General features: G+C 36.4%; 1 protein-coding gene across 3 annotated transcripts in view; it reads right to left on the bottom strand.

The window, feature by feature from the left end:
- The window catches only part of NKAIN2 (sodium/potassium transporting ATPase interacting 2), a 525,471-nt gene that overhangs the window by 74,323 nt on the left and 437,788 nt on the right, over window positions 1-13,360 (bottom strand). For all 3 annotated transcript variants that reach the window (XM_054514433.1, XM_036404578.2, XM_054514432.1), the window contains exon 4: window positions 1,965-2,165. In XM_054514433.1, coding sequence (XP_054370408.1) covers window positions 1,965-2,165 — 201 coding nt within the window. The remainder of the gene's footprint in view (window positions 1-1,964; window positions 2,166-13,360) is intronic.

A 13,360-nucleotide genomic window follows, 5' to 3' on the forward strand; every position in this document is an offset into this window, starting at 1 on the left:
AGAAAAGAAAAAGGGGGAGGTATATATTAGAAGGGCGTCATAGGTGATTTGGAAAGCCTGTACCTCTCAAGTACCTTAGCCAATGGGGAAAGATAGAGGGAAATGGGGCTGGGAAATTAAGATAAAAAGGAGGTTCAGTCCTCTAACAATTTGAGGGACCCCATGGGAAATGCCCATGACCTGTCCCTTTATTCAAATAAAGTAATAGGACTCCTCTGTCTCCTTTTTGGATATAAACCTCTGGTATTTGTGGATTAATTTTCCTGACACAAACAGTATCTTCTCTTCTTACTTTGTGTTATGTGTCACTGAGCTTTACCAGTTAATTCCTCTGTTTCCCATTTAATCACATTTAATATGGGAGTGAATTTACACTAGCATTTCTAATAGAAAAAAATAGCCACAATGGGAAATGTGAAAGTGATGTCAACAGTAGTCAAGCACAAGGTTTGTAAAATTGACCCATACTTATGCTGTGCAGCTTTTTACCAGTGATAACCACATTTGGACTAACATGAATGGGAATACAACACAGATGTAGTTAGCTACAGCTAGCAGATTACTAATGGCTTGTTATTTTGAACCATTACTCTGACTTGAAAAGAATGAGATTATCCAAAACCACAGCTCTATTTAAACACAGACACACAAAAAACCTTGTTGAATCAGGAACAGAACTGGGCTTGAACTACATATACCTCAAGTTTCTTGTTCACCGTTCATTAAATTAAAAAATAAAAGGCAGAAAAAATAGCCTGGTTATCTGTTTTTAAAGGCTTGAGGGTAGGAGGGCTCTGCAGAGGAGAGGGCAGGCTGAATCAATGGGCCAAAGCCAATCGTATGAAGTTCAACAAGGCCTAGCGCCAGGTCCTGCACTTGGGTCACAACAACTGTAGGCACTGCCACAGGCTGGGGATAGAGTGTCTGGAAAGCTGCCTGTTGGAAAAGGACCTGGGGGTGCTGGTCAACACTGACTGAACAGGAGCCAGCGTGTGCCCACATGGCCAAGAAGGCCAATGGCATCCTGGTCTGGATGAAAGGAAATCAAGCTTGCACCAGGGAAACTTTATGTTGGATATTAAGAAAAAATTATTCGCCAAAAGTTTTGTTGAGCACTTGAACAGGCTGCCCAGGGCAATGGTGTAATTTCCTTCCCTGGATGTATCAAAATATGTGCAGATGAGTTGCTTAAGAGCAGGCTTTAGTGTTGGACTTGACAGTCCTGTGTTAAGGGTTGGGCTTGATGATCTTAGAGGTCTTTTCCAACCAAAATTATTCTATGAAGCTACAATTCCACGAGTCAAGTCTGAGTGTTATAAAATGCTGAGGAATAGATAAATGGAAAAGTCACCCACTTTTTGGATAACTGTGAGCTCCATTATACATTATTTCCTCCAAGCAAACAGTTTTCATCCCTTATAAATTTTCTGCAGTGCAACAATGGATTCTTGTACTCCTATAAAAGATTTAAGATCCTGGGTTTTGATTTTCATATAAGTGTAACTTTTTCTGGAGGGGAGGGGAGGGGAGGGGAGGGAAAACCCCTCCCATTGTAGTCTAGTGTCAATTAATACAGTTAAAAACAAATTGATGAGTTTGAGTCCTGTGAACTGATCAGGGAATCTAGTTTTTACTGTTGGTTTGTCTTTTATATTCAATTTCATATTTAATTTGGCTTTCACAACAATAGTTGTAACTTGCTATTATGTCAAAACTTATATATTACAGTATCAGGAAAACAGAGTGTGCCATGTCATTAGTTTTTAATGAAATAATAAATATGTATGTTGGAAATTTTTGCATGCAGCTATCTTGAACTGGCTGAATGACAATGGAGTTTCATAACTAAACTAAGACCTAAACCCAGGGTTTGTGACTGAGTGCCACAACCATCCACTATTCCGGTAAAGAAGAGAAGAAATCCTGAAAAGGTAGTGGAATTGAAGCCAGTTGTAAACACTTACTGCAAGGAAGATCTGAAGAGAGCTGTGAGCCACTTCTATGTACTGGTATTCAAGGAAACACCCCGAGACAGTGATGTAACGATGATCCTCTGGTGCCCAGTCCGGTGCTGGGGTTACTGAGGTCACGGTGCAGCCTGGCCCATTCTCCATCCACCAGGAACGGTGCATTGAGATGTTAAAGGTCAGAATGAGATCTGTTTCCTGCAGAAGAGCAAGAGAAGAATTATTGTGTGGGGATGGTACCCTGGTATCCAATGCCTCAGCAAGGGATTTTGCAGCATGCATAAAGAAGCAAAGAGCTGCAATAAAACTGCGCTGGCACATGAAAGTTAGTGGAGCTTGCCTGCTGCAAGCAGAAGTGGCTGTACCTTATCAGGCAGAGATGCTTTTGAGCAGAAAAATAATCCTGCAAGCCAGGATCTGTTCCTAGAGATCATGGCAGCCTAGACTATAGCACTCATTTCTGCTGATTGCCCATTTTCCAGTGGATACCATAAGGATTGATGGCCCATGTTTTGTTGGTCTGATGTACCAAACTGTACAAAAATCCCCCAGACTCAAGCCTTTGTACACTTTAATATACACACGTCATCTGCCAGGAGCTTTTTCTCACGGACCCAGCGAAGGAGACCTATGGTAGCTCTGCTGAAATATTGGAGAAGATTGAAGAATCCTGTGCATTTGCTTGCAGGCAAATCTCTTTACAATGCCTCTCTCTGATTTCTACTTTCCTAGGATCCTGTAAGGAAAGAGTGAGTGTTGCCTTGTCTAAAGACTACTGGGCTAGGTAAAAAGGAGGGGCAGAGGTGTGCAACCTTTGACTCCCATACAGCTAGGGTGATGGAGTAACTAGTCAGCCATACCTTCCATTAGGATTGCATTTATAAATAGTTCATAAAGGATTAATAAATTATTAATACACATCATAAACAATACTACGGATATTACTTTCATAAATTATATGTGGTTGCACATTGCTTGATGATGTTACACATAGCTATAACAAAACTATGGACTCTGTAGATTCTGTAATAGCCTACAGTGTTTACCAACATTTTATAAATAATTTATGAGTGTAACCTCATTGTAAAGTGTGACTATCTAGTCTGTGTGCACATGTGCTCAGTCATGCAAAAAAAGATTGCTTTTAAGTAATGTCTTTGCAGAGCCAAACTCTCCCCACACCTAACCTACATTTTTTCCAGCCTGTTGATGTCATTAATAATTAAGATTCTCATAAAGATTTTAAGATGTAACTATTTAATTAGACTTACCGTGCCAAAAATAATAGAATGCTATTCTGTAGCACATAAGTTGTATTCACATTTCTCTCCCTTCAAAAGAGCCGTTTTTTCAGCCTCACTTATTTCACTTTTTTGCACTAACTTATGAAGAGGTAACTCCCTCCAGAGAGGTTTTGGATAATGTCACGTGTCAATTGATCTGTGATTGCACTTGACACTGCAGTGTAGCTTAATTTTTTTTCTCTGATTTACAGTTTGTACCAAAAGTATAATTTCAAAAAAAAAAAAAAATTAATCACTATCCTGCATAAGCACACACAGCGATCAGATGGCAGGAAGGACCTAAATATGTTTGCAATGAATAATTACCCTTCATTCCCACAACAGTTCAATCCAGCAAATAATGAGCTGTATGAGAAAATTTAAAATGCTTCATATGAATTTAATCATACAACTAACTTAAAGCATGTTTTAGTTTAGATCAAAACTACAGCAAACATTTCTATAAACAATGCAAATTTTGCCCAAATATATATATTGATGTATGGTTATAAGTCTTCATCCCCAAAAACCATCTCTTTTCTCTGGATCCTTCCCTGCTAAAGCCATAGACACTTTAAAGTGTGGCCATGTGTTTCTTGGAAATGGGAATTTTTACCTTTCACCCAAGCCAAAAGATTATTTTTCTTTCTGAAGGCTGCTACATCCCCTCAAGCAGAACCCTGGTCTTCTCACTCGGTGTAAGAAGTTGTAGAATGGACATCTTTGGAGTAACTTTGCTTAAAGTAATAGATTTATTCCTCAATGACTGAAACTGGAATTCATCATGTTATTGTCAAAAGAAGAATTCAGCCATTCTAGTTATCATGGAAAATTTGAAACCTCTAGTCTCTTATCAGAGATGCAGCACAAATGAATAGGACTCATTGTCTATTTCTATTTTAGCATTTGCAATACCTTGAGAAGAATCATGATGGACTAAATACATTTTACAAAGTGCAGACTAGGAATGAAAAATGTATTCCTTGAAAAAGAAAGGGATAAACTGGCTTGCAGGAACTGAGTATGTTATGCATCTGCCAGAAGAAGTGAAAATGGATCAAAACTGGGCTCTGTGTGTAGAATATAATTTCTCTAGGGGTAGCTATTTTTGCTTACCACAGATTCAATATTTTAAAAAATTATTAGTTAAAGCATAAGTAAATTTCCAAGTTATATGGGAAATATAATTATACATTAAAATATTTAAGATTACTTATGTAAATAGAAACTTCACAAAATCTAGCTTTTTCCCATCCCTGAATTTATCCTCAGATGATTTTTTGAAATATTTACACTATTCCTTTGCATTCAAATAATCTTTTGGCAGTTAAGTAACAATAATAATAATAACAATAACAATAATATTTCTACTGCAAGTCACAGCTTCAAATCTTAAAGAACTTTGAATCATGTGATTGAGAAGGCTTTTGAAAAGCAGTTGTTACTTTTGGTATGTACTTAGTCTGTTAAGAAAAAAGGTCAACTTCAGAAAGCAAAACAATAAAGCATGAAATCTGGTTGTGTAAGATTAGACACCATTCATGTCTCAGGTCCAGCTTGGATGGATTAAGAATGACAATAAAATAACATTATGAGAAGTCAACATGTAAGTCAGACCTTGCAAATTCCTATGCCCAAAATATCTGGGATCAGAATAAGCATAGAAGGAGCCTATTAACTACAAAGCTGCTGCACAACTAAATCTCAGGTATAAATTGTTACGTTGTGCTTTGAACTTGTCTATAACCTTCAAGCCATGTCCCCTTTCATGCAACCATATTAGCAGAGCAGTTCCTGTTGCTCAGTATTAAAGGTCAACCAGCTTATGAAAAAGTTTCCCTTAGTGAGAAAACACTTAAGGAATTGAATCCCCTTTTAGAACTGTGGAATGTAAGAAGGGGATGATGTATCTATCATTAACATCTCTTCTACTGACAGCATTTAGAACTATTTTTTGACAAACTCTGCTTGCTATTTACTTTGTTCACTGTTTGAATACAGTTTTAGTGGACATAGACAAAGTCTACAATGGAAGCTGAGGATTTATTATGCTCTCTAGTGCATTTGCCGTCTGTTTCCCTTCCAACATCTGTGGCTCAAACTTTGTTCAGGGAAATGCAGAGAAATGGTCTGATAAGCCTTGAAGCTATGAAAACTAACAAGAATTGTTGATACACATTGGGCAAGCCAATATGTTGTTGTTCAAAGTCTGTATGTCAAGGAAGATTTCATTATCCTAAATTCAACAAACAGCTGTTTCCTTTGTGGACACAGAAATACATCTGTAAGGGCTTTATTGTCGATCACTGTGCTGCTTTTGTAAATTCTGCTGGTATTTGTAAAGCTTTTTAGTGAAAATTGGTGCATTAAAGTAGATTTTGATACTCACCAAGAAAAAATCCCAAAGGAAAACATTTTGTGGGACATCTTTGCTGACATTCTGAAGATGTGTTGATATTTTTAGTGGTCAGGAAAAGTACTGCTAGATTAGACAAATCTTGAAGTTTGGAGGTCTCAGAGACAGATTTCTGAGATTAGGATATGAGACATCTTCAAATTACATCTGTAATTTTATTTCAGCTTAGTTGGTAAAAATTTGAGCTCTGATGGTTTGGTACCTATGTTTAATACAGTAGATGGCAACCTTTTTGAGGGTCAGCTGCACAGTGCATAGCATTTTCTGGCTGAGGAAAGCTGATAACAGAACATGGCAACATAAAGCTTTGTAAAAGCTGCCCAAAAAAGAATAAAAGCTTCTTTGTAATCAGACACAGCAGGAGGAGAGCAGTGCTTAAAAGGAAGACAGCTCTTTGTGTATTGTATTAGTACTAGCACATGTTAGTAAGTGTGCTGTCTCTTTGCAGAAATCACAATATATTCCTGTTTCAATGATTTTTGTTGGTTGCACCTCAGAGAAGCTAATTCCAAACAGTGCCATGAGAAAAAAGAGGCAGGAGTGGTTCAGGGTGATTCTCCTTGAAAGTCCAGGAGATCTCCCTGACTCGGGGAAGTTGAATTGTACTGATTTCAATGGTTGTGGCTTGCTGTGTCATGGGAAATGATTTCTTCTATTTTTCTAATTAGGAATTGCTGAAATCTGTGCAAACCTGCCAAGCTTCTGTACATCTTTTGTCAAATACAACCGTGTAACTACTTGTTCCATTTATCAAACTCAAACTAGCAAGAACCGGCTGCTTGGAGAGAACAATCACACAAGGTTTCAGTGATAAAAGATCAGGGTCTGGAAGCATTTGTAGTTCTGGATGCCTAGGATGCACCAAGGCCTCTACAGGCTTTTTTTTTCTTCTGTTATCTCACTTTTCCACTAAAACTAACTCCCACCAGGCAGTACCATTTTCTCATGCAAGCGGACTTTTTCCTGTCTAAAGAAAAAACTCTCCTCCCTGAAGAACCAAAATAAAGCTTGTTAGCTGTGTGGGTTTTTTTTCCTTTTAAATGCAAAGTTTATATATAGAAAATAATTATTGTCTAAATCTGTAGGGAAAATGGATATTTAAAGATTATTTTTTCTATTTTGTTTCATCTGATTTGGGTGTTTTCCTCCCTAATTTTTGTATATATGTGATGTTTTCCCTTTAATTTGATTTTTTTTTCAGTAACCTGGAATTCCCTTCTTTAATTTCCTCTTGTTAAACCATTTTTTACTAGTATAATTGAAAATTGTTTACAGAATTTGATGTACCTATGTCGTTAATCAGATAAGGTTTAACCAGTTTGAATATACCTGACTGATATACTTCTGAAGCTCATCAATGAAAAATGGCAAAAATTGTCCCCCCGATAGCTTTTCTCAGTATTCTATTTCTCAGTTAAAAATGCTACAAGTGTATTTTAAGTGATTTCCGGTGTGCCAACGTACTTCCGAAGGATTTAATTATAAATTTCCCAGCATGAAAGAGATGACTCAGATGTCCTGATTTTCTTCTCTAAAATGCAACTAGAATATAATATTTATAAAATACTATAAATAATCCTCAAAAAGCACATGCACTGCTATACAGAGCTTGACATTGTCAATTATTATTCTGTTGTATAATACATGTCAATTATCTTCTGAAATTAGTAAAGCTACAATTAATGTTATATTAATTTAGATCTTTATATTTTTCTAGTAGTTTAATATGTACATTGAAAAATCTAAAAAATTTAATCTGCTCTGTTTCTACTCATTAAAAAAAGACAAACCACCTGCTAGGCTCCAGAATATTAATTTAATTAGATCAGTGGTATCAAGACTTTTTATTAACATCATTCTTCAAAAAATTTATATCTATTTAGTTCTTCAATTAAAATACAATGAAAAAGGAAGTAAAAACTTCAGTTTATATTGCTAGGTTAACATGATTATTGTGCTCCATGAATATTACTCTTTCATGAATTTTTTTTCATATTTAAACTGAATATTTTTAGAATGTTCTGGACTAAGATCCATTGATTTTTTCCTTGTGCAGAACATGTGAATTTAGCCCTTCACAGTAGCCCAATGTCATTTATCACGAGGACTAGGAAGTTGCAGTCAAATATAAATTTTATTTTAGCTACTATACATATTTACTGAAGATCCTGAGAAGCATTATTTTTGTAATTTCTTGGAAAATTACTTTCTGGAGGATGTAAGCTTGTGCAGTGATAAAACACACTGAAATGGAAAGCTAACTATAGGCACTCACATCCCATAGTAGTAGCTAACTCTGTCGAATCTTATTTATTTCACACTGTGCAGTAATCAAGGATATCATTCTGAAATTGAGAAAATTTGTTTAAGGAAATTGAGTTAAATATAATACATTGTTTTGACAAATTGCAATTCCCTGACAAAGACATCTTATACCCAAGCTCTGAAAATGTGAGTGTACAGGGGACAGTTTTCCAGGTGATCTACATGGTTCTGTCCTTGGGATTATCACATCTCATCTGTGTCCCATGAAACAAAACTGGCAAAGACTTTTATGTTTGAACTAAGATCAGTAGGGTTCTGGGTCTCTTTCAGAAGTGAAGTGAATGTTCTGATAGGTTTCCAAACCCTGGTTATTAATACTGAGCTGAAAATGCATGATCACACCACTTTCACAATATATTAGTATCAGTTTTTTATGAGTAAGGCATAATGCTTCTAAAGATGCTCAGTTCATTATTTTGTTGGGACTGGCTTCCCCCCCCCCACTTTGTTTTTAAACAGTAAAGGAAGTATGAATCTCTCTTGGTTTACCCAGGCAAATACACAGATCAATAGTGCTTAGAATTTTCAGACACAAATATACATAACCTCTTAATTCTAAATAAAACCCCTCTAAGCACAAGTGTTGCCTATAAAAGACAAAAACTTTCCAAACAATATTAAGAATGATAATGTGAAAAGCAGATCTTCAATGCAAGATTTCACAAGTATGCACAAGTATGGCTCTGCACATGCATACATTTGATTTACTACAAATTTTATAAGGTTAATTAGTGCATCCAATAACAGAGTAGTTGCCCCAGCAACCCACCCTTGAGTCTGTTCCTTGGAGTGCTTCCAGGGGGTTTTTTGCCCTATTTCTTGCTATGTCTTCTGAGTTCTAGTGCAAAACAGAGTGTTCTTGTTAGAATTTGTCTACTTGAGAATAACACTAAACAGAATTTCAGGAATGTCTTAGAAAGGGTTAGCTTATTGTTCTAGATGTGTGAGAAAGGGCAGGAAAAGTACTGCAAGCTATATAACCATCTATTAACAGTCTACAAAGCTACAAGTATATGAAAAAATATATAAAAAGCAAAGATCTTTAGGCATTGCAAGGACATCTTATACTTGAATTGCATCCAAAAGACTATGCAAACCTTCCACTGAGCTGGAATCACCATTCTGAAGGCTGAATAAAGAAAGATCTAGGCCTTGATTAAAATTGGAGCATGAAATTAATATCTTTAAAATTCTTTTATTTTTTAGAATAAATGGTTTACCAAGTTACCAAACCATCCCCAAAATACTTTGCTTGATCATCTCTGTCCATGGAAAAAATTTTAGTATGGCCCAATGTTTAGTAGGGAAGGATGCAGAAGTGTATGATGTAGAACTTAAACATCAGAAAATTGATAGAATGCATACAGAAAGACATTCCAGCTGATGCAGTTTGTTCAGTGTTCCCTGGTGTTGGTTATTATTTAGTGCTAGGTACTGTAGAACAAAATGCATGTGTACAGTGATAAATTTATGTTTTCTGTTTCCTACTTTTTTAAATTATCTTTTAAAATGTAAATAATTATCTAGTAGTGTGTGCAGAAAACAGTAAGAAGACTTTGGATAGAGCTCTAAAACCACAAAAATGGTGTTGCTATCCCAAAAATGCTGTTGCTATACCAAAAGCAGTGTTAGGAAACCTGAAATTATTGTAACACAGGTGGGGTTAATGAAGTACCAGGCTGAGGAGAAATATGTGTTGTGTACCTTGTGCTCTAAAACCCAAGCATTTCTAGTCAGTGGTGATTTTATAAGCATTATAATCTCAGAATGATTAAAATGATGCCTAGCTAAGTCAGAAAATTTCTAAAAAAGAATGTGGAGTAATCTTTCTCAGTTTGATTCACATCTATTCCAAAACCAATGTTTTCTAAAGGATTTATTTCTGTGGGGAGGTTGCAATGAGCTAAAGCATCAATTAAAAAAGCATAGCTTGTTCTCACAACCCATTTGCATTCTCAGTGCAAAACAAAATATCCTGATTTAAATGGTTTGAATTGCTCTGAAGTCAGTAGAAAGGACCCAGGTGTAACAGAGTGGTAAATATTCCTGAAGGACTCTGGAAAGCTTATTTTGAAACCTAGATGCTGGCAGCACAGAGTGATTATCAGGAAGGACAGATGGACAAGTGTGGGCTCTCTCCACATAGCCCTTGGGCACTGTTCAGGAAATGATGTGGAATAACTGTACAGCACCACCTACTTCAGGCTCTTTCACTAAAACTTATTCCACTACTGACCAGGCTGACAGATGTCATCACCCACAGCATTAGATTCAGATCTGAAGCTGTGCAACATTCACGTGCCTCACAAATTTGGGCCAGTAAAAGAAAAGTCAGATAGATCACTGCAGAAACACAGAGCCTGCATCTAACAGTCTCTATTGCAATACTGCTGAATATCTAAGGTTTCTGACCATTAGTTTAGCACATTTTACTCCTCAGTACAACTCACCAATTTTAAGGAATTGCACAGCTGCAATCCATCACGTGACATGGGAAAACCTATGTCACAGTTTTCAATGCTTTCAATGTATGGCAAGAGCTACTTTTGCCCGAGCTATACCTACCCTATAGACTTTAAAAACTACTTTCAGCTCCTGTCTGAAAGATCCTATTTGATTTTTTAAATGAAAAGATATCTGTCACAGGAACATGTTACATGACTCTGATAAACTTCAGTTCATAAAGTGTTTATTCATGTCCTTGTAGGTGATGACGGTTATTATTAGAATACCTAAGACTATATCAGATTTGATAAATCAACCTCTTTTCAATTTACATGAACTAATTAATTTAGCAGTAGGTGAAATTGCTCTCTCTTTTTGTGGTGTGATATCGTGTCATTCAATATGGGCCACAGATTAGTTTTATTAAAACTAATTTGACTATCTAATACTGTCATTTAAGCACAGAAATAAGAAGATCTAAATTATCTTGAACGCAGAGAGAATTATGGATGTTTCGTACATTGGCTGCTTCCTGTGTTTGAAAATTATTTTAACTAATTTTAAGAAACAATGTACACAATTGCTTCCATCCTGAAGCTGATAATTATTTTTCAGGGTTTTTGTTGTTGCTGTTGTTGGTTTTTTTTTTTTTTTGTTATTAATCTGTGTGTTGGAAAAAGTTTTGAATAATGAGACTATTATGGATGAAATCCATTTTTAGCTAGTTTTTGCTTTCAAAATGAAAAGACCAAGAAAACGAACTACATTGTGGAAAATGTGTTTCAACATTTTCATCATAAAATGTTACTGTTTTCCAAACTTGAGGTGCTTAGGCTGCATTTACAAACTGGAAAATGTTAGCAGTCCCACATATCCAGTGGAGGGGATATGGTTCAAATCCTTGAATCAGAAATTAAAAATAAGCTATTCATAAACTTCTATTCTGACATCAAAAGTCTCATGGAAACAGATGAAAAGAAACTTAATCACCTATATTAATAAACAAACTATAATCTCCAACAAGCTGACGCTAGCAAAACTTTTCAGGTGGGTGTCCTTTCCTCTAGTGACCTGCTCCTATGATGTGACAATTCCACCACTGCAGTAAACCACAGCCTCCCAAGGACAATTCAAAGCCATTTAAAAAGACTCAGTGTGTAACTCTGGATAAATGTATGGGTTTTATTACATTTTCAAAAGCACCCCCTGAGGAATAATCTTACAATACCATGCTAGATATTTTTGCTAGTATGCAGGAAAGCATCTCATGTACTGCAAAAGAAACTGCAGCAATTTAAGCCAGCTAAGTACTAATCCACAGATGGACAGCATGTCTCTCTTTTGCCTGTTGTCTGTGAGGCATGTAATGCTGCTAAAGCCTAAGAGGACTACCTGCTTATATAAGAATATATGTATCCTTACATAAAATGCAAGAACACCTGAATTAAGATGGCAAAATCACCTCATCAAAAAGAACTAAAGAACTATTATTTTCCTAATCTTATACTTAGCACCAATTTGCACACCATATATAACTATATATACAGTATACATAAGATGTAGAAAAAATATGCAGATTAAGTGTGTGGGGTTACATTTTTGAACTGATGGTGTTATTAGGTGGTAAAAAATTAATTTTCCAAGTATCACACTCTTTCTTTCTACTCTTTACATCTGCTTTTGTTTCCCAATATTTAAGACTCTTTAATCTTAGATTCAAATATTTTCATCTGATTCTTTGTAGAAGATATGTTATTTAATGACAAAGCAAATGCTGTTTGGTCTTGTATTTTCCAGGGTGGTCTTACAGAAACTTTATTCTATTTTTAGGAGATAAATTCAAATTTATATAAAGAGTAATTATATGGACTGATTAAAATCTAATTAAACTGCTTTTTGCTTCACATGTTAAACAAAGGTATAAGATAAGAGATATTTTAGATAAGAGATATATTAGAAAAGAAAACACAGCAAACCCTTTTAATTGAAGAGTAGGATCTAGTACCTGGCAGGCATCCTTAAATATTAATTCCTAGATCAGCTACGTTTTAATGACTGTTCGCTGACTGTTCATGTCAGCTGTCAGCTGCACTGTTACTGAAGTTATGTTCAGATGCTTTGCTAATGTTTGGATGCTTTGCTCCATCTCCCAGGGCTGTGGAAAAGGGAAGATTGGCTTCCAGTTAATATAACATTGAGTGCCCAAGAGTGTTTGAATGACTGTGAGGAGTCCCTGTCTCTGCTCTCGGACAGGACCAACAGTAGTTTGTTCCCTTTTCAGTGGGAATGGAGCTTTCTCTGTGGCTGAACACTGACAGGCAGGGGAGCAGCTCTGCAGAAAGAAACCTGGGAGTGTTGGTGGTAAAAACTTCTGGGCTGTGCTGGGGGAGTGTCACCAGTAGGCTGAGAAATGTGGTTCTTCATCTCTGCTCAGCACTGGTGAGAAAACACCTGGTCCAGTTCTGGGCTTCCCAGTAGGAGAGAGACATACACAGAGTGGAACCAATCCAGCAAAGGCTTCTAAGCTGGTTATGGACTAGAGCACAGGACATTTGAGGAGAGGAGGAAGGAGTGAGGCCAGTTCCGGATTAATTGCTGAAGGCTTGTGAGGATGCTACTCCTGCCCATAACCACTGAAAGGGAGAGTTTATGGAAGACAGAGGCACCCTCCTCTCACAGGTCCACAGCAGAAGGACAGGAGAACAGCAAACATAAGCCGGAACACAGAAAATTCCAATTATTTTTAAATTTTTTTTAAACCATGAGAATTGCCAAAGACTAGAATGAGTGTCCATAAATGAGGTAAAAGCTTCATCCTTGTCAATATCCAAAATATGACCACAAAAACACCATCATTTAATTAGCCCTCCTTTGAGAAGAGGGTGACCTTCCAACCTAAATAATTTTGTGATTCAATGTGTCTT

Source organism: Molothrus ater, chromosome 3 (genome assembly GCF_012460135.2).
Source record: "Molothrus ater isolate BHLD 08-10-18 breed brown headed cowbird chromosome 3, BPBGC_Mater_1.1, whole genome shotgun sequence".
Classification (NCBI taxonomy): Eukaryota; Metazoa; Chordata; class Aves; order Passeriformes; family Icteridae; genus Molothrus; species Molothrus ater.